This window comes from Myxocyprinus asiaticus, chromosome 26 (genome assembly GCF_019703515.2).
Source record: "Myxocyprinus asiaticus isolate MX2 ecotype Aquarium Trade chromosome 26, UBuf_Myxa_2, whole genome shotgun sequence".
NCBI classification, from domain to species: domain Eukaryota; kingdom Metazoa; phylum Chordata; class Actinopteri; order Cypriniformes; family Catostomidae; genus Myxocyprinus; species Myxocyprinus asiaticus.
In genome coordinates this window covers 20,972,915-20,993,258 of record NC_059369.1, presented here as the reverse complement: position 1 = coordinate 20,993,258, position 20,344 = coordinate 20,972,915, and the positions used below count along the sequence as shown (strand labels likewise).

The following is a 20,344-nucleotide window of genomic DNA, read 5'->3' as shown; positions in this document are numbered from 1 at the left end:
CCTTAATGACAAGAGTTCAAGACCCAACCTTGAGTCTGTTTTTCTGTTTCTTTCTTGATAATTTCTTACATGTTTAGGTACATTTTTGGAACAAAAGGACAATGACTGTCTATCAGTTTAGCTTTACATGCTCAGACAAAGACAAAGCAGTTAAAACAATTTCATTTACAGAGAAAAGTCAAGATAGGCTCGGTGGGAGATGAGGCACAATGATATTCGTATTTTCCTTTTTTTTAAATCACCCACAGCCAAGGATAAAATATAACAAAACATCTTTAAATCCTTTCCAGCACAGTTTATGAGAAAAGTAAATGTAAAAGAGATCTAAATGCACAAATTAATCTGCACTGCACACTGCAGAAGCCTGAAAGAAGGTGGGAATGTCACCAAAGGTGTGAGAGTAGGTTGACATCTATGGGTGGCAATGCTGCCACTGCACACATTACAAGCCCCTTTGACATATGTTTAAAACACAAAAGCAGGGCAGCATAGCAAAGAACAGTAGCTATTTGAGGTGAACTCTATAAACCATCTAGTGAACTTAAACACTGTTTTTATCTCAGTTAAATCACAAGTCCTTATCCTCTCCTAATAGTGGTCAAACATAGGCAGCTCCATCCAGCTCAACAGTGGAGGGATGCTATTATGGTGTCCCTCAAGGGCACTCAGAAGAAAGTCCAGAAACTCTCAGCTGTGGAGGAAATACCATTTAAATCAGTCACCCACCAATGTCAGTTAAGATATTCATGACCATGTTTGCAGTGTAGGCAAGTTCCAGACTTTAGCTGATCCACTATTGTACCGTTAGCTTAAACCAATGAGACAAAAGAAACTGCACACTATTTACAGATCTGTACAGACATGGACACACCAGCAGAGAGTGTTGCAGGAAGCACCACATCTACTTGCTACAGAAACACTGCCACCAAACTCCGTTGAGTAGAAAGCAAGCGAGACAATTAAAAAGTAACAATTCAAAATGCAAGAATCAATCAATAAATTGAATGCTAAAACTAATTAGGGACTGTCTGAATCCAATTTAAGAGGGAATGTTCTTACGCTGTGGTATGATGAGATATTTAAAATGACGAGAGAACTGACTTGTTTCTTCTTTGGCTACATTTTGGCAATCAAATGACAGAAACCAAATTCTGAAGTTAAGACTTTAAGATACTGAATAAGGTAAGAGATAAACTTCACGTTTGTCTACCATGGACAAAAGAAAGTGCAAAGGAGGATGCTAATGGACGTGATGCCATGAGATCCAGAGGGATGGAGAAATAAAAGGATGGATGGCTTTTCTCTCCGGTTAGGAGTGCTACTTTCAGAGCTCTGAAATGCAGATTGCACGTCGTCAATCCCTCCCCCGCTCTTTCCTCTGTCTCTCGGAGACTCAACAATTAAAACATTCCTCAGTGGACAGGAGACAATTATCAAGTAAATTAGGTGTATTTTAGTGCAAATGTTTAGTGCGGATGGTTGCACTGTACGGCATTCAAATGGGAGGTAATCTGTACTACTGACTTGGTATGAAATGGCATGAGTTTATGTATGTTTATGAGTGTAAGTCCATGTGTATGTGCGAGCCTGCTCTTGTGCCAAGAGAACATGCTCACAGCACTGAATCCACCAGTGCGCTTTAACACTGTGCTAGCTTGTGCTTGTAATCTTACATAGATCAAATGCATACAAAACACACTCGTCATTCTAATTTATGCAATCAATGTCCATGTTTGACTTTGTTCTGAATGCATCCTCTGCGTCTGTTGGAAAACAAGTTAAGTTGAATGGATGTGTGTTTTGTTAAAGTGTTTAGTGTGCAGAGGTCAAATATATGCCCTTTGGTGCATCTGGTATGGAACATTTTGAAGGTTAGGCAAAAAATGGCTTCTTTGATATTAAAAATAAATGCACCGGCAACATTTGACTATGCATGAATAAACAAATGTGCATGTGTATGCATATGTGTGTGAGTGGAAATGGATCACTGTGTATCCACAAGAAGGATCGATGCAGACACTGATGAATGTCTGAATTAAAGCTTTGAAGGCGGAGCCAGGGTTGCATGGTAACTGGGGATAATTAGCAGGCTTAGGGCTGCTTCCGTGCTCTTGTTAAAAAGACAGAACTGGGGCCTCTAACATGGTGTGGGGGGGATGAGTTGAGGAAACTCCAGAGAAACTCCCAGCATGCTTTTTGCTTTAGCTTGTGTGATGCAGCAGTGAGTGAAGACACACTCTACTGGTCAGTTCGGAAGCTCTGCCAGGCTGGACGGGCAACGTGGGCGTCTTCCTCAGTGGGCACTTGGCTCGGCACAGGCAAGGCTACTGGGACGAGGTGCTCCGTACAGAGTCACTGAAGCTATGTGGTTATTCTGCATGACCTGAAACCGTAGCAACAACGGGGTGGTGAGATGCATCCAGTAGTTAACTAAGTCCTTAGTTGTGTATGAGCAAATTATGTTCTCACTCGAGTGTGGACATGGCACAGCTGCAACTGCCTTGTAAATACCAAATTTTGCCTTTGGAGATATTTATTTATTTACATTTTAATAAAACAGTAACTCTTTTTACATGTTGGCCAAATAAAAATATACACAGATGGATGCTGGCCTGTCACATACCTCAAATATCATCTTCTGCAATCCAAAACAAAACGTGGAACCAAAGGGGTTGGTGTTGTTCGCAGATGATGACCTGGAGTGTAGAACACAATTAATCACTTAATCAAATGGATTAAAACAGGGTTTCGTTCAAAGAAAGTCCTGTTTCTGTTGAAATAAACATCTTAAACCAGCCTAAGCTGGTTTGCTGGTCTTAAGATGGTTTAAACTGGTCTCAAAGCCTATCCAAGCTTTTGGTCTAGATGGTCTTCGAGCCTGGCCAGCTGAAAAGTGACCAAAACTCCTCTAAAACATCAAATAGACTAGCCAAAACACGTTGGGAGACCAGCTAAGACCAGCAAACCATATTAGGCTGGTTTAAACAGGGGTGTCTAGCTGAACTCTTTAATATTGCTCTCTTGATCAAAGCATCACTAAGTGTTATGCTCTTATTTAGTTTATCCATTTGCATGTTAGTGAGTACGGTTATTACACACTCATACTAGATTCTGTGCAATGATATTAAAGGGATAGTTCACCCAAAAAATGAAAGTGCTCTCATCATTTACTCACCCTCATGCCATCCCAGATGTGTATGACTTTCTTTCTTATGCAGAACACAAATAAAGATTTTAAGAAGAATATCTCAGCTCTGTAGGTTCATACAATTTATAGTAAGTGAATGGTGGCCAGAACTTTGAAGATCCAAAAAGCACATAAAGGCAGCATACAAATTAATCCATTGGTTAACCACTCCAGTGGTTAAATCCATATCTCCAGAAATGATGTGGGTAAGAAACAGATCCATGTTCAAGACCTTTTTTACTATAAATCTCCACTTTCACTTTCTTCTTCTTTTGCTTTTGGTGATTCGTATTGATAGTGCATATTGCCACCTTCTGGGAAGGGAGGAGTATTTATAGTAAAAAAGGACTTATATATATATATATATATATATATGTATATGCGTTTCTCACCCAGACATATCGTATCGCTTCAGAAGACATGGATTTAACCACTGGAGTCGTATTAATTATTTTCATGCTGCCTTTATGTGCTTTTTGTCATTTCACATTTTTGGTCACCATTCACTTACATTGTATGAACCTACAGAGCCGAGATATTCTTCTAAAAATCTTTGTTTGTGTTCATCAGAATTAAAATTTTTGAGTGAACTATACCTTTAAGTATTGAATGAAAAGAATACCTTTGCTGAGCGATCCAAAATTAAAAGTACTGTTTTTTTTTTACTTTCTTTTATTATTCAACTACCTCTCATTCTTTCTTTATCTGCCATTCAATCTCTCTCCATGGTCATGTGACCAGTTCTCTACCTGTATGGCTCTTACCTGTGAAGCACAACTGGTTTTTCCATGGGGTGTCCAAGTAACTCTTGAATCTGTTCCCACTGAGTATTAAAGCACACAATTTACCAGTAGTTTGCAACACTTAAAAGACATGGTGCAGTCATGACAAATGTTACTACATATTTAGAACACTAATCTAATGAAACTATTTTTTCCGTTAAGCATGTGTAGGCTATAACAAGTTTGTTACAGCACAGCCCATGTACTCACTTTGCTGTAGGTGGTAAGGATGCAGTCCTCACTCTGAGCATCTGCTCCATCTGAAACAGAATACAAAATCAGAAAACAGAACAAAAAAAAATTCTTCAGTTATAACTGCCAATGCAAACAGAAAATAAATAGACCACAAAGATAGAAGAGTAACAATTTATACAGACAATGCTGACCTTTTTTAATGGTAAGTGGAATCTTGAAATCACATCGATGATATCTGAGATGGGAGAGAGTGTCAGTTATTCTGCTGTTCGTTCGTGTATACTGAAACCACATATTTCTAAACATCTTAAACATAATTAAATGAAAATCAATTTTAAATCAATATGCACAGGCTGCTGTGCACCACCATCTAGAATAACCTTCCCAACATAGCAATGACTAGTGGAAAGAGTTATTCAACCATATATTTACAATACATAAAACAGCAGAGGGGAGCCGATAGAAATGAGACTCACATGTTGAAGTTGTAATGGCCTGGGAAATTGGTGTGAAGGACAAATTTTTTCACCAGATGGGTTGTAGAGTCAAACAGTATATCCTGAAAGAGAGTGTGAGAGGAAAAAGAGAACTGAAATAAATGCATTTTTACAGTTTATTGGGTTTATTGATATTGGCAATTTGCCATGGTTCCATAGTAAAAATACAAACTAACAGAAAAGTCATAAAGCAGTTACAAGTAATGTGAATAATGTAATGAGTAAGGTTGAAACTCACCACTCCCAGAGTATAGTAGTTAAAGAAGTAGTCATTACATTTGGATGGGACTTGTTTGTGAGGGGAGGGCGAATGGATCTTCATCTGAGACAAAACAAAGAAAATGCGGAGACTAAGGGAATGTGTTGATTTTAATTGAGAATTTTCTCTTGAGAATAAATGTACCTTAAAGGGATAGATCAACTAAAAATAAAAATTCTCTCATTATTTACTCACCCTCATGCCATCCCAGATGTGTATGACTTTCTTTCTTCTGTAGAACACAACGAAGATTTTTAGAAGAATATCTCAGCTCTGTAGGTCCATAAAATGCAAGTGAATGGTGGCCAAAATTTTGAAGCTCCAAAAAGGAGATAAAATCAGCATAAAGGTAATCCATAAGACTCCAGTGGTTTAATCCATGTCTTCTGAAGCAATCCAGTCAGAGCTTCAAAGTTATGGCCACCATTCACTTGCATTGTATGGACCTACAGTGCTGAAATATTCTTCTAAAAATCTACATTAGTGTTCTGCAGATGAAAGAAAAGGGCTTTTCACACTTGAAATCGTTAACCCTGGGTTAATCTAAACCCTGGGTAAATGGAGTCCTGGGTTTTCCTGTTTCATGTTTCACACAGTTCATACTTCACCCTGGGTTAATAATTAATCCTGGGTTTTCATGTTCCGATATTTCACACTGTAGATTCGCAAACCCCGGGTAAATGTTCCTATTTGCATATTTTGCAATGTAAATAACAATGATTGGACAGATACAGCTCGCGACAGACACGTAACCTGTAAATGGAGCCGCTCTTCTGTGGAAATGTCACCAAGCAAATCAGCTCTGTTGGTCTTTCATCTTTGGAAATATGCCACAAAAACACAGAATACTGTGTTTTCATCATGGCAGTTATCGCATTTGCCACCACTGTTCGACACTACCAGTTTTTCTGAGATGGAGAACGTAAACAGCGCATGAAAGTTTCAGCGACTGTACAAAGTGCATTAATATTTAATGAGGTAAGCACTGAGGCATTATATGATTGGTTGTCAGTTGCTAAACAACTTTCTAAAACATTCTAACACTGCATCGTTTCACAGTGTATACCTTTGGCACCGCAATATGGGGTTAACCCCGCAAATGCAGTGCTAGCCCTGCTCCGGAGCAGGATTTCATAACCCTGGGTAAAAAGCGGTGCTAACTTCCTTTCGAAATTACAAGTGTGAAACGTCACTTTACCCGGGGTTAAAAGCGGGATTTAGAATGAAGGTAACACGGGGTTAAGCGCAGTGTGAAAAGCCCTTAAGTCACGCACATCTGGATTGCATGAAGGTGAGTAAATGATGAGAGGTTCTTATTACCTTGTCCTCTGACTTGTAGAAAACCTTATGTGGAGAGCCAAGAGCACTCAATACATCTTGACAAGAGTCTCCGAAGTAAATATTCCTCTCAAGTGCCCGTAATTTGGCATCAGCCAGCACACCTGGGCCACATCCTGAGAAAGTACAAAAACACCCACTGTGAAAAAGCTGTGTTCGAAGTTATAAATTTTAATACTGTGAAAACCACACTGGATCCCTATTGTGAGGAGGGAGTAAAGGCAATACCAATGTAATTACACAAAATACACAAACATCCCAGAGAGCAGTGTTATGAAGATACTTAATTAGTCTGGACCAGCAACATAGTTAGACTCTGGCTGATAGGGCTGAAGCCCCAGATCTTTTGTTAATAGCACCGAATGTTTGGATTTTTTTGTGATGAGAAAAAAAAAGTAAGGCTTAATGTTAATTATATCAGTGTACAAATGCAACAAGGAAGGCTTCAATTCTGGCTTCAAATGTAAATTAATTCCGATCAATGAACCCAACTTGCATTAATTGACAGTTCGCACTTTGACTTTTACCTGCTGTTCGTGCTCAAGTTCATCAGACACGTTATGAATGCCTTGAGTGGAAGCTTTCTGGTTTCTCTCACAGGTGTGCAGCTTTTCTGTATCAGAGGCACTGAGGTTTTATTATGCAAGCCTTATTCCTAAATATTTAATCTATAAGCCTCATTTCTAATCTTTATTTGTTTTTATCAATCCATACACCAAGTAGATTTTAATGCATGCGCCAGTCATCTTGTTCAGTTATTCGGGTTTAGTCGGAAGTCGGGACGCAGGAATAAACAAAAACACTCTCTTACAGTTTATCAAGCGTTGAAACTTTGCTTTGTTAAAAATAACCTGGAATCATGTTTAGTAACAGTCATGATGGGGCCTGGGTAGCTCAGCAAGTAAAGTCGCTGACTACCACCCCTGGAGTCACGAGTTTGAATTCAGGGCGTGCTGAGTGACTCCAGCCAGGTTTCCTAAGCAACCAAATTGGCCCGGTTGCTAGGAAGGGTAGAGTCACATGGGGTAACCTCCTCGTGGTCGCTATAATGTGTGGTTCTCGCTCTCGGTGGGGCGAGGGGTGAGTTGTGCATGGATGCTGCAGAGAATACCGTGAAGCCTCCACACATGCTATATCTCCGCAGTAATGCACTCAACAAACCACGTGATAAGATGCACGGATTGACGGTCTCAGACGCGGAGGCAATTAAGAGTTGTCCTCCACCACCCGGATTGAGTCACAACGCCACCACCAGGTCCTAGAGCGCATTGGGAATTGGGCATTCCAAATTGGGGAGAAAAGGGGAGAAAAATAAATAAAAATAACAGTCATGAAACCCAACGCAGGTGTTTCGAGATGTGCTTATAAAATGTAATTTATTTTTAACTTTACTCTGTGATCCCACTATGGCATTTTATTGCCACGTTACATAAAAAAATAAAATAATTAAGATTTCGATAATAAAGTTGTAATATTTTGCGAAAAAAGTGAAAATTACGAGAATAAAGTTGTAGCATTATGAGATTAAGGTCGTAATAGTTTGAGAATAAAGTCGTAGCATTATGATATTATATTAATAATATTTTTTAGAATAAAGTTGTAACATCCGAGGTTGTTACCCCTCCTACCAACCACCAGAGGGAGCCCTCTCCCGAATACTAACTCTGTACCGTTTTAGTGACTTCCTGTTTAAACTATATAAATACCATGCTGTTCCATTTTGACTTTGCAAAGTATTACCAGTTTACCCTGCCTTACCAAGCGTTATTCCATTGCCATTGCTGTTTGTTCTCTTGTTATGACCATTGCCTGTTTTCCTGGATTTACTGCCTTTGGATACCCTGTTGTTTTGTTTGCCTTGTTGGACTGTCTTTTTGGTTTACTGGATTATACCGCCTTTGTAAGGCTGGCACCAGATTGTCTACAACCAAAAGGCGCCATTTCCGGTAAAAGTCAAAGAACTCTGCGTAAATCAACGTCATAGAACTCTCTCACAAAAGCTGAAATCTACACCTAATATCACCACGTGTGATAAAGTGCAAATCGCCTTTTGCTGAAATCTACACCTGAATATCACCACAGTGTGATAAATTGCAAATCACCTTGCTGCCCCCCCTTCTCTCTCCCCTTCTCCCCTTCAACAGCTCTGGACCAACACAAAGACATAAGATTTATATGTAAAAAATATAACAAATAACATGAAAACAAAGAATGCAACTGTATGCGTTTGATATCATTTAAGAGGTCTCTGTGCGACTGGTATAGTGGTCTCTTTCCCATGTTGATAAAACTAATGGTAACAAAGTTATAAGGTCTTTGCCAAATACTGCATAATTCTGGAGGTGGCTCCCCCTCCTTGACGTACAATTGAAATGATCTCCTGTATGTTAACAAGGTTAAACCCCAGGAAGTCAAGAACCCATTCACCCCCAAATCCTCATTGTCCAAAGGATAATACCATTTGGTACACAATGTTTATTCTGTCTAGATATTTAAGGAAAGTTGGTACAAAGCTCTGGGAATCTGTATACAGATCTCCCATGCTGTACCGCTGCATGTAGTTTTGTCAGGTATGTTTCTTTGACTTGTCTTTTATTTTTAGTAATGCTTGTTTATTCTGATCATGTGAAATTGGCTTTGATTTGAATTTCTGCAACAATGTTTTATATCCTACCTGACAAATAAATTGTTATTATTTGATTTATTCTGAATTCCTCTGAAATCATTACTGGAGCTTTAATATAGGAGGAAGCCATTTAAAGACTCTCAGTTTGAATTTAAACCACTCAGGACAACCAGGTAGGACAACCACCTAGCACAGCCGGGTAGGATTTGAATTTCAATAGACCAGGGTAGACCATACTGGCGCTTTAATATAGGAGAAACCACTCAGGACAACCGGGTAGGAGAAAGCCATTTAAAGACTCTGTCACTGCTCACCGCCCGTCTTAGCAAGTTGTATGTACGTGACTAAGTGGCAATATCGTCTGGTTATGAGAAAAGCCAAACCAGACGATATTAGTTAACCCTACAACCACTGGCTAAGAACGGAACTGGCTATCCATTTTCGGGAGGTTTACGTAATTTAATAACGGCCGGCGTAAGTCTCCAAAGATTAAAAGGACAATGAATAGAAGAGGATTTAGAGTAATCAATAACCTAAAAATATTAAATTAAAAGAATGATCAGAAATTAATTAGAGCTTAAATATAAATTAGAGGTCAACTTAAAATTGGAGTCAGATTAATATAAAATTGGAGTCAGATAAAATGAATAACGGAATTAAATGTGTGAATTAACAATAATTGATTTACTTCAGCGCTCAGAAAAGACAGAACAACGCAGAGACCTTCAAGGGCAATTTATTGAAGTTCCACTCCGGAACGGATATGAACATTTTATCCTATATCCTTTTCTTTTTTTACAACTGCTTAACAACTACCACTATTTGCCTGCCGATTTGGATTGTTTGCTTGTGTACTTTAATAAACTTCTTGCACATGGATCCTAACACAATCTCCATGGCCAGTCCGTTACAAAAGTAAAAAATTATTAGAATAAAGTCATAGCATTGTGAGAATAAAGTAGTATATTGTGTGAATAAAGTAGAAATATTAGGCTAAACAGAGCGTCATTATCACAACGATAGTATGGACGCCGAGCCAGCAGCTTCATTAATGCAAGTGATGGATGTGGAGGATGTAGTTAAATCATAATTTAGAACAAGATTTAGCAATAAAGAAATCCTTGGTCTTTTGGTTCATCAGCACAGAGTTATTAGTATCCGGACACTGCAGCGGTTATGTAGGAAATTTAATTTATTCAGGAGAAAGAACCAGGCAGATTCGAGCAGTCCGTTGTTATTGGGTTTTCCTCTCTAAACAATACTGTAACTGAGGGGATGTTACCACATACAATATCTTGAAATGGAACTACAGTTGTGCTAAAAAGTTTGCATACCCAAAGTTTGCAAAATGATAACAGAAATCACCCAAATGGCCCTGATAAAAGGTTTACATACCCTTGAATGTTTGGCCTTGTTACAGACAAACAAGGTGACACAAACAGGTTTAAATGGCAATTAAAGGGTAATTTCCCACACCTGTGGCTTTTTAAATTGCAATTAGTGTCTGTGTATAAATAGTCAATGAGTTTGTTAGCTCTCACTTGGATGCACTGAGCAGGCTAGATACTGAGCCATGGAGAGCAGAAAAGAACTGTCAAAAGACCTGCGTAACAAGGTAATAGAACTTTATAAAAATGGAAAAGGATATAAAAAGATATCCAAATCCTTGAAAATGCCAGTCAGTACTGTTCAATCACTTATTAAGAAGTGGAAAATTCGGGGATCTCTTGATACCAAACAAAGGTCAGGTAGACCAAGAAAGATTTCAGCCACAACTGACAAAAGAATTGTTCAGGATACAAAGAAAACCCCACAGGTAACCTCAGGAGAAATACAGGCTGCTCCGGAAAAAGACAGTACAGTTGTTTCAAGGAGCACAATACGACGATACTTGAACAAAAATGAGCAGCATGGTCGAGTTGCCAGAAAGAAGCCAATGCCACAAAAAAGCCCGGTTACAATATGCCCGACAACACCTTGACACGCCTCACAGCTTCTGGCACACTGTAATTTGGAGTGATGAGACCAAAATAGAGCTTTATGGTCACAACCATAAGCGCTATGTTTGGAGAGGGGTCAACAAGTATTGTGCTCCTTGAAACATCCACACCATCTTTTTCCAGAGCAGCCTGTATTTCTCCTGAGGTTACCTGTGGGTTTATCTTTTTACGCAGGTCTTTTGACAGTTCTTTTCTGCTCTCCATGGCTCAGTATCTAGCCTGCTCAGTGCATCCAAGTGAGAGCTAACAAACTCATTGACTATTTATACACAGACACTAATTGCAATTTAAAAAGCCACAGGTGTGGGAAATTAACCTTTAATTGCCATTTAAACCTGTGTGTGTCAGCTTGTGTGTCTGTAACAAGGCCAAACATTCAAGGGTATGTAAACTTTTGATCAGGGCCATTTGGGTGGTTTCTGTTATCATTATGATTTAAAAAGGAGCCAAACAACTATGTGATAATAAATGGCTTCATATGATCACTATCCTTAAATAAAAGACCATTTTTTGATATTTTCAAAATCAATGCCAAAATTTCACAATTTCTGCCAGGGTATGCAAACTTTTGAGCACAACTGTATATAATTCACAGCAGTTCCAATTATTTTACGCTTCACCTGAGTGCGAGCCTATATCTCGTGCCTCCCTTGACAGGAGCCCACATGTTGAAAACCCATGTACTAATGCACACCTCATTCATGCTCAACTTCCCACAAATTCAGCTCGCCAAGTTATCTCCCTGGTTAGTGGTGTTGTATATAATGACACAGATGCTCCACTTTGCTGTTGTCCACCACATCACTTTGATGTTAATTTCCTTTCGATTTATTCTCAAAATATTAAACATTTAGTCTCATAATGCTTCGACTATCTTCTCGTTATTTTTTACTTTATTCGCAAAATATTATGATAAATGACAATTGCAAATTGAAATTTTTAAATTACTTTGATTTTATTGTTAGCGTTAATTTCTGCACAATGAGCCAACAAGTTGTAATTCTCACTTTGATCCTCCGCAATTTAAATTAAAACGTGTTTGATCCGTTTATTATGCACCTGATGTTTGCTTATAAAGTTCTGAACTGGTGTCAGTGTTGCGCTTAATATAATTATTATTTGACAGGTAGGGTGGTCATTTTTTAAGTCATGGAAGGAAGGATTCTTCTTAATTTTACATTATAATATGGTCTGTAGGCTAAGCCTCGGATGACACTGAAGTCCAGCGACGCCCCTGGTCTGGACAGGTATGAATTTGAACTGAATAAACAATACGTACATTATACAGTAAGTCTGTTTATGTTTATTTCTGTGAGGTTTACAGAGAACAGGGTGAGGGGTGATATGCTGTATGGTGACAGCAAAATCAGAGGTGTAAAACTGCTTCATGTTTACTCTCGAAAGCACACAGCTATTCCTTAAAGACATCTAAAAAAATCTCATACATCAGTATACTGTGCATTCTAGGAGTACTTGACACTCTCCATTCTCTGTACTGAGCAGTCACTCTCTGTTGTTTGAGATTACCACATTTTGAGCAATTTATTTCTGCTCTGGAGGGAACATTTTAGAGTATTAGAAGGTGTGCATGGTTAAAAAGAATTATTAGTCACATGCATTTTTAAAAGAAACATCATGGATGTGGTCTGCCTGTAATACCTGCAGTTAGGAGACGAATTTTAAGACCCAGTGGTCCTGCCCCATCCCTCAAAACTTCCACACACTCTGCATAAACATTACCAAGGAAACAGGCCAGAGGCATCACCGGAGCCCTGAGAAGGAATGTTTAATTTACAATGATTGCTGTCAGAGGGAATGCATCACATGCAACCCTAAACAATCAAAGATGCCCAAAGTTTCAGACTAAGGCAGATTAAAGCTGCCTTCAGGACACACAAGAATTACAAATGGACATAATGAGACAATAACTTTAAACTTTAGGCCTTGTAAATAAACAAATCTGTGCTTAATAGTCATTTGCAGTTGTAAACTTACATTCGTGACACAGCATTTTCACAGTTACAAACACCCACACACACCAGTCCGAACACATGCCCAACACTTACTTGGTTTCTTGAAGGTTGTTTCCAGAGTAAATGTACATCCGTTTGACAGTGGCCCCATGGGGAATCTGCAGGGAGGCCAAGCCATGGGCAAAGTTAGGCTGTCAAAGCAAAATAACTAGGAGTAGAATGAGGTGTCTGTGCAGGTGTCTCTTCCAATTCCAGCAGATGTATGAAAGGATGCATTGCTGCTATAGATTTAACAATAACTTCTTTTCAAAGCAGTATTGGCTCTATAATCTTACAAAATCAATCTAGGAACAAACCAAATTTTTTTTTTTACATGCAGTAATTCCTAATTTTGTATGTTTTAGCCAGCCCACGAGGCTTTAAAGGTGCATTCAGTTATTATTTCCACATTAAAAAGTTTTAAACCTAAGAAAATGAACAGTCCTTTGGGAAAACGAGTTTAAAATAGTTTAAAAAATAATAATAATAATAATCTTTTTTAATCTACATTATCTCACTTGGAATATGAGATTACATGACAAGCCAAATACTACTCACTTTCTCAATCTCTTTTACCCACCTTTTATCAGACACTTTCACTTGCAGAATAAATTAATATTGGGTGAAAAATATGCCTGTAAAGGGCTTTCAAAAATGATATAAATCCACTGTACTGTGAATCCAAGACGACAGTGAAACTTAAAATTACTAAGGGCACCTTTAAATGTCTTTTTTGTTTAAAAGCAATCAGATCTAATGATGCAAAACACGCATTCATTTTCAACTATTTCTATTACTTGTTTGGATCTTACTCACACACTATGCAAAAGTAAGAATCCATGAGCATGGGAAGCAGGCAAAGTCTCACCTCATACTTAGGAGCTTCACTCCAAGAGTCCAGCTGGAAGGAGAAGGAAAGCCCACGAAAGTTCAGGTGAAAAAGCTGCTCGGCAGCATTGTAGACTGGGCACGGAGAGGGAGCATGAAACCACATTAAATACACACATAAAAAAAAGGCTTTATATATTTTTACATATAACTGTCACTGACAATGCATCTTACCTCCTGGATGAGTAGCGCCAAAAGACTGATCAATCTGTTCAATAGTAGGTGCTATTGCCTGAGAGTTAAAATGTACTCCACTGCAATGCACAGAGAAAATGGGTTATTTTGTATTTCTGAGGCATACTGTTAACATTGAAATGTTTAGCGCACAAACAATTAATAAATATTGCTCAATACAAAGCAACAGATACAAGAGCTTTTCTTCATAATATGAAATACCTGTCAGTAGGAGTAGCTTTTTATTAAGTACTTATTAAGTGAAATTATTGATCATTGTTAATTATTATTATTATTATTATTATTATTAAATATTATTAGGCACCCCATGAGGGTTTCTTACAATGAAATTCTATAGTGGTACCATGGTATAGTGGTGGTATCAGAAAGTAATAACATGGTATTTTGATTCAATGGTACTAAGTGATTAAAGGGATAGTTCACACAAAAATGAAATTCTCTCATCATTCACTCACCCTCATGCCATCCCAGATGTGTATGACTTTCTTTCTTCAGCAGAACACAAATTAAGATTTTTAGAAGAATATCTCAGCTCTGTAGGTCCATACAATGCAAGTGAATGGTGACCAGACCTTTAGCTCCTAAAATCACATAAAGGAAACATAAAAGTAATCCATAAGACTCCAGTGGTTAAATCCATATCTTCAGAAGCGATATAATAGGTGTGGGTGAGAAACAGGTCAAAATTTAAGTCCTTTTTTTTACTCTAAATCTCCACTTTAACTTTCACTTTCAGATGTGAAAGTGAAACTAAACAGGCACCACATGTAACTTTCAGATTTAAAAAAGTGAAAGTTAAACTGGAGATTTAGAATAAAAAAGGACTTAAATATTGTTCTGTTTCTCACCCTCACTTATTATATCGCTTCTGAAGATATGGATTTAAACACTGGAGTCTTATGGATTACTTTTACGTTTCCTTAATGTGATTTTTTTGAGTTACAAAGCTGTGATCACCATTCACTTGCATTGTATGGACCAACAGAGCTAAAATATTCTTCTAATAAATCTTCGTTTGTGTTCTGCTGAAGAAAGTAAGTCATACACATCTGAGATAGCATGGGGGTGAGTAAATGATGAGAGGATTTCATTTTTGGGTGAACTATCCCTTTAACATATACCAGCAGATATTTACATAGTACACCAAGGTGTTTCATTACCATGGTAATACCAAAAAATAAATAAAGGGATTTTCATATTTTAGTTTGTGCTGCCACATTCAAGCAACTTTTAATGTCAATGTCTACAAAATCTAGAACTGGCTTTATCTAAGTATCATCCACAGACACTTATACACCTATTGTTGTAAACCATAAGATCACTTACCAGTATTTCAGTTTCACTTTGATCAAATCGTACACTTCAATTACCTGCAAAAACAAAACTGACTCAATAGAGATATCTTTGCATTGTGATATAACAAGAATGTATCAAGTTTAACAGGAAATCTAAACACATTAGTCCAAACCTACAAAAACCAGTGTCACCTCTCACCTTCAGTCTCTGATTACAGGCATCAAACAGCAGTTTAATTCCATCCTGAGTCAAGTTGAGAATGAGGTCGTGGCAGAGTGGCATCTATTTAAGGTAGAGAAACAGACAGGCAGACACAAATAAATCCATATGCAGTAGAGGTCGACTGATAGTGGATTTGCTGATACTGTAACTTAGGTGTTAGAAAAGGCAGATAATCAAAATACTGATTAATCAGTAGATAGTTTTTAAAATCTAATTATAGAATGGTAAAAATGTTCTTATTCTTTCCTTACTATATTGGGCACAGACATAGAGGCTAAAAGAGTACAAATGAATAAAATCCCAAAAGCAGTTTGTTGTGTGACCAAAATACCAATAATGACCAGAATAATAAAAAAAATGTATTATTTGGTGGACAGCACGGGACTTTTAAATATAAACATAGATATATCATTTATAATATAAACTCTTATTTTGAAATGTCATAGACATGGCTCTGTTCAATTAAATTTTTACTCCAAATTAAGCCTTTTTTTTTTTTTTTTTTGCTTATTCATATTCACCTCTGTGATGCCAGCCACAGAGGAACACAAAGAAATACAGAGGAACATGAAGGAATAACAAAACAATATACCTGTATATATGTAATATATATATATATATATATATATATATATATATATATATATATATATATACTACATATATATATACATATATACATATACATACATACACACATACGCATGCGCGCACACACATACACGTGCACACACATACACGCGCACACATACATACACATACATACACACACACACACACGCACACACACACACACACACACACACACACAGGCGGCCAAAAGTTTGGAATAATGTACAGATTTTGCTCTTTGGAAAGAAATTGGTACTTTTATTCACCAAAGTAGCATTCAACTGATCAGGACAATAACAATGTGAAAAATTACTATTACAATTAGATTTTTTTTTTAATTATTTTTTTCAGAACTTCTTAAACTACTTCAAAGAGTTCTCATCAAAAAATCCTCCATGTGCAGCAATGACAGCTTTGCAGATCCTTGGTATTCTAGCTGTCAGTTTGTCCAGATACTCAGGTGACATTTCACCCCTCGCTTCCTGTAGCACTTGCCATAGATGTGGATGTCTTGTCGGGCACTTCTCACGCACTTTATAGTCTAGCTGATCCCACAAAAGCTCAATGGAGTTAAGATCCATTACACTCTTTTCCAATTATCTGTTGTTCAATGTCTGTGTTTCTTTGCCCACTCTAACCTTTTCTTTTTGTTTTTCTGTTTCAAAAGTGGCTTTTTTTTTGCAATTCTTCCCATAAGGCCTGCACCCCTGAGTCTTCTCTTTACTGTTGTACATGAAACTGGTGTTGAGCGGGTAGAATTCAATGAAGCTATCAGCCGAGGACATGTGAGGTGTCTATTTCTCAAACTACAGACTCTGATGTACTTATCCTCTTGTTTAGTTGTACATCAGGCCTTCCACATCTCTTTCTGTCCTTGTTAGAGCCAGTTGTCCTTTGTCTTTGAAGACTGTAGTGTACACCTTTGTATGAAATCTTCAGTTTTTTTGGCAATTTCAAGCATTGTATAGCCTTCATTCCTCAAAACAATGATTGACTGACAGGTTTCTAGAGAAAGCTGTTTCTTTTTTTGCCATTTTTGACCTAACATTGACCTTAAGACATGCCAGTCTATTGCACACTGTGGCAACTCAAAAACAAACACAAAGACAATGTTAAACTTCATTTAATGAACCAAATAGATTTCAGCTGTTTGATATAATGGCAAGTGATTTTCTAGTACCAAATTAGCAGTTTAGCATGATTACTCAAGGATAAGGTGTTGGAGTGATGGCTGCTGGAAATAGAGCCTGTCTAGATTTGATCAAAAATGACTTTTTCAAATAGTGATGGTGCTGTTTTTTACATCAGTAATGTCCTGACTATACTTTGTGATCAGTTGAATGCCACTTTGGTGAATTAAAGTACCAATTTCCTTCCGAAACAGCAAAATATGTACATTATTCCAAACTTTTGGCTGCCAGTGTGTGTGTGTATATATATATATATATATATATATATATATATATATATATATATATATATATCACCAACTATCTGCACAGATTTTTGCAGATAACAGTTAGTTTCAAAATGCAACTATCGGCACCGATTAATTGGTAAAACCGATATATCGGTCTACTTCTTCCTGACTGCTGATTATTCTATAGTCAGAGTTGTATACACAAACATTACACATATGGCAGATCCTTACTTGTTCGCTGTAGAGCACCTGGACATTTTTGATGATTCTGCAATGTTTCTGCAATATGGAAATGGCCTGGGCCAATGGCATCCCTGGAATCAAATCAGGTGAAACAAATAGCCAGTTAGCCCTGTATTCAGTTCACATTTACATGATGACAAATACAAAGTGGTGTACAAACAACAACACAAGGGTTATTTAGAAGGCCATCCGTAGTTATGCAGTGACTGCTGCAGTAATAACACATTAACATGGTAATTCCAGAGCAAAAACAAAAAATAATAAATAAATAAATAAAAAAACACATGAACGTGTAAGTTATGCAATAAAGAATGGCTTGTCATTGTAAATATTTATAGACTGCCAATTAAAATAATAGCAAGTTTATGTAGAATATTCCACTAGCAGTTGCTGGAGGGGCAAATAATAAGAGTGTAACAGAGACCAATCCCAGGTCTCCTGAACCTCAGTCTTGAACAAGTCAAACAACATGTGATGAAATTGTGAAATCCGCATGGTAACTGACTATTATAGTAAATTTGTTGCTCCAGTTCAGAAGGGCAGGAAACATCCTGTCATCCGAGTACAAATAGAGTGACATTAGCTAATTCAACCCTTGCCCTATATGTAATGGTTACTTTCCCTTAACTTCTCTCACACAAACACTCACCTAATGCGAATTCCCATTGTTCATTTCCCAAAGATCGCTCAGGAACGACCTCCAGATCCAGCATTGGCGGGGAGAAATTGGGAATATCAACGAGGATCTCTGACCGCGCCAGATCGGGATCGTCTCTCTCGAAGAATCTTGAACAATCCACCGTTAAATCAGCAGGCCTGCCTCAATGTAGCCCGACTTCAACAAAGTAGTATGCTTACAAAGCCCACACACTTAAAAGTTCTTCACAGTTTGAGTGACACGCGACCCTCGTGACGTCAGATATGTCAAAACACAAGTGATGCAATCCAGCTATCTATGCATTCCACTGTCACCATGCTTATAAATAATAACATAAAACGATGAATACACACAAACACACAAATCAAAAAGCTTATATAAGCTTGACAAAGCTCAAATAAATTACAAGTAAACTATGTCAGTCACAGCACACTAATGTCAGGTTACAGGTTGCTGCACTTTCACACACTTCAATAAACATGACTAATTAAAGATGTTTAAATATCATGCAATCCATATGCAGATGTCCAGACAAGAAACTATTTTTCTACTGCTAACTTTAACAAATTAAAAAGCAAACACTTTGATCAGACATTTAACTTACTCCTGAATGGCATAAGACACATAAACTACCGTTTATTACAACTAACGAAGATTATTTCTTGTCCTGCCAGTTACATTACATGCATCATTAAAGAGCGATTTATGCCAAAGTCAAGGCGAGATGAGCCAATACACACATATCAGACTATCACCGACTCGTACGAGCCTCGCCTGACGCTGTTTTCTTTCTTTGCGATGATTCAACTGCAGGCAAACAGATCACCGATTATGATCCTTTTCTATTCCTAATCGCGCGGATTTCTCCGGGTTCCACCGTTTCGTTCGTCGGAGATGACGCTCGGTTTCATGAAGCCTTGTTTTCCGGTGTCTTTCAGATGATACGCTTGCTTAAGATGATAAAGAAAGAGCACCCTCCTTGCCAACAGCAACTTCCATCCAAAACACCAGAATCAGCTGATAATTCAACTTCCTATGCGAACGAACAGCACTTCCTGAATGCTACTTTCAAAATAAAAGACTCAGACTGAGCGCAAACCTTGAACAGAAAACCCTATGTGTGTTGTGTGTGTGTATGTATATATATATATATATATATATATATATATATATATATATATATATATATATATATATATATATATATAAAATTTTAATTACATTTTTATTTATTTATTTATACATCCTATATATTATATATGTGTCTTAAAGGAATATTCCGGGTTAAGCTCAATCGACAGCATTTGTGGCATTATACTGATTACCTCAAAAATTTATTTTTACTCGTCCATAAAAATCAGGTTACAGTGGGGCACTTACAATGGAAGTGAATGAGGCCAAGTTTTGGAGGGTTTAAACACAGAAATGTGAAGCTTAAAATGTTATAAAATCACTTACATTCATTCTTCTGTTAAAAATAATGTATTATTTGAGCTGTAAAGTTGTTTAAATTGTCATTTTTACAGTCATTTAAGAGTTTGTTTACATTACATCGTCATGGCAACGAAGTTATTAAAAATGGCTATAACTTTCTTTCTAGCTGGTCAGTCCACTGTCGGCCATTTTTGGAACGCTCTCGGGAGGCTATTTCCAGTCATGACAGTGCAGCTCCTATGTACTTGAATGGAGAAAGACCAAAATCTCAAAAACGGTTGGTCAAAATTACGATAAAAGAACGTATTTTAAATCAGCAGTAAAATCTGACAACACTGGTATCATAAATTGTGCTTCTTTTTTTTCAAATTTCCCGGCTTGTATAGCTAATGCGCATGCGCGTTCTGGAGTTGATTGACAGGCAATGTCTGTATCTAAAAGGTGATTGGCTCTTTAACCTGTGAGGCGGGACTTCCTTTC

General features: G+C 37.5%; 1 protein-coding gene across 3 annotated transcripts; it reads right to left on the bottom strand.

Moving 5' to 3' along the window:
• Positions 1-555: 555 nt before the first annotated feature.
• LOC127417397 (phagosome assembly factor 1) lies at positions 556-19,437 on the bottom strand. Of its 3 annotated transcripts, none has more exons than XM_051657429.1 (16): positions 18,422-19,437; positions 17,761-17,843; positions 15,474-15,557; positions 15,306-15,349; positions 13,959-14,038; positions 13,765-13,859; positions 12,951-13,048; positions 12,544-12,656; positions 6,241-6,374; positions 4,900-4,983; positions 4,641-4,723; positions 4,356-4,399; positions 4,180-4,229; positions 3,952-4,010; positions 2,624-2,696; positions 556-691 (listed from the first exon to the last, which is right to left on the bottom strand). In XM_051657429.1, the coding sequence occupies exons 1-16, from the start codon at positions 18,483-18,485 to the stop codon at positions 656-658; spliced, it is 1,224 nt and encodes a 407-aa protein (XP_051513389.1). In that variant the 5' UTR covers positions 18,486-19,437; the 3' UTR covers positions 556-655. The 3 variants fall into 3 exon arrangements, with proteins under 3 accessions (XP_051513389.1, XP_051513387.1, XP_051513388.1); XM_051657427.1 differs by lacking the exon at positions 556-691 and adding an exon at positions 2,237-2,383; XM_051657428.1 differs by lacking the exon at positions 556-691 and adding an exon at positions 2,237-2,383 and having other exon boundaries at positions 12,951-13,015.
• Between the last annotated feature and the right edge of the window lie 907 nt (positions 19,438-20,344).

Bases quoted from the DNA above. Each gene is read 5' to 3' on its own strand.
- LOC127417397 (XM_051657427.1), bottom strand. From the start codon at position 18,485: ATGCTGGATCTGGAGGTCGTTCCTGAGCGATCTTTGGGAAATGAACAA. The intron at 17,844-18,421 runs GTGAGTGTTTGT...ATTTGATTCCAG, and splicing joins ACAATGGGAATTCGCATTAG to GGATGCCATTGGCCCAGGCC. The intron at 14,039-15,305 runs GTAAGTGATCTT...TGTGCATTGCAG, and splicing joins AAAGTGAAACTGAAATACTG to TGGAGTACATTTTAACTCTC.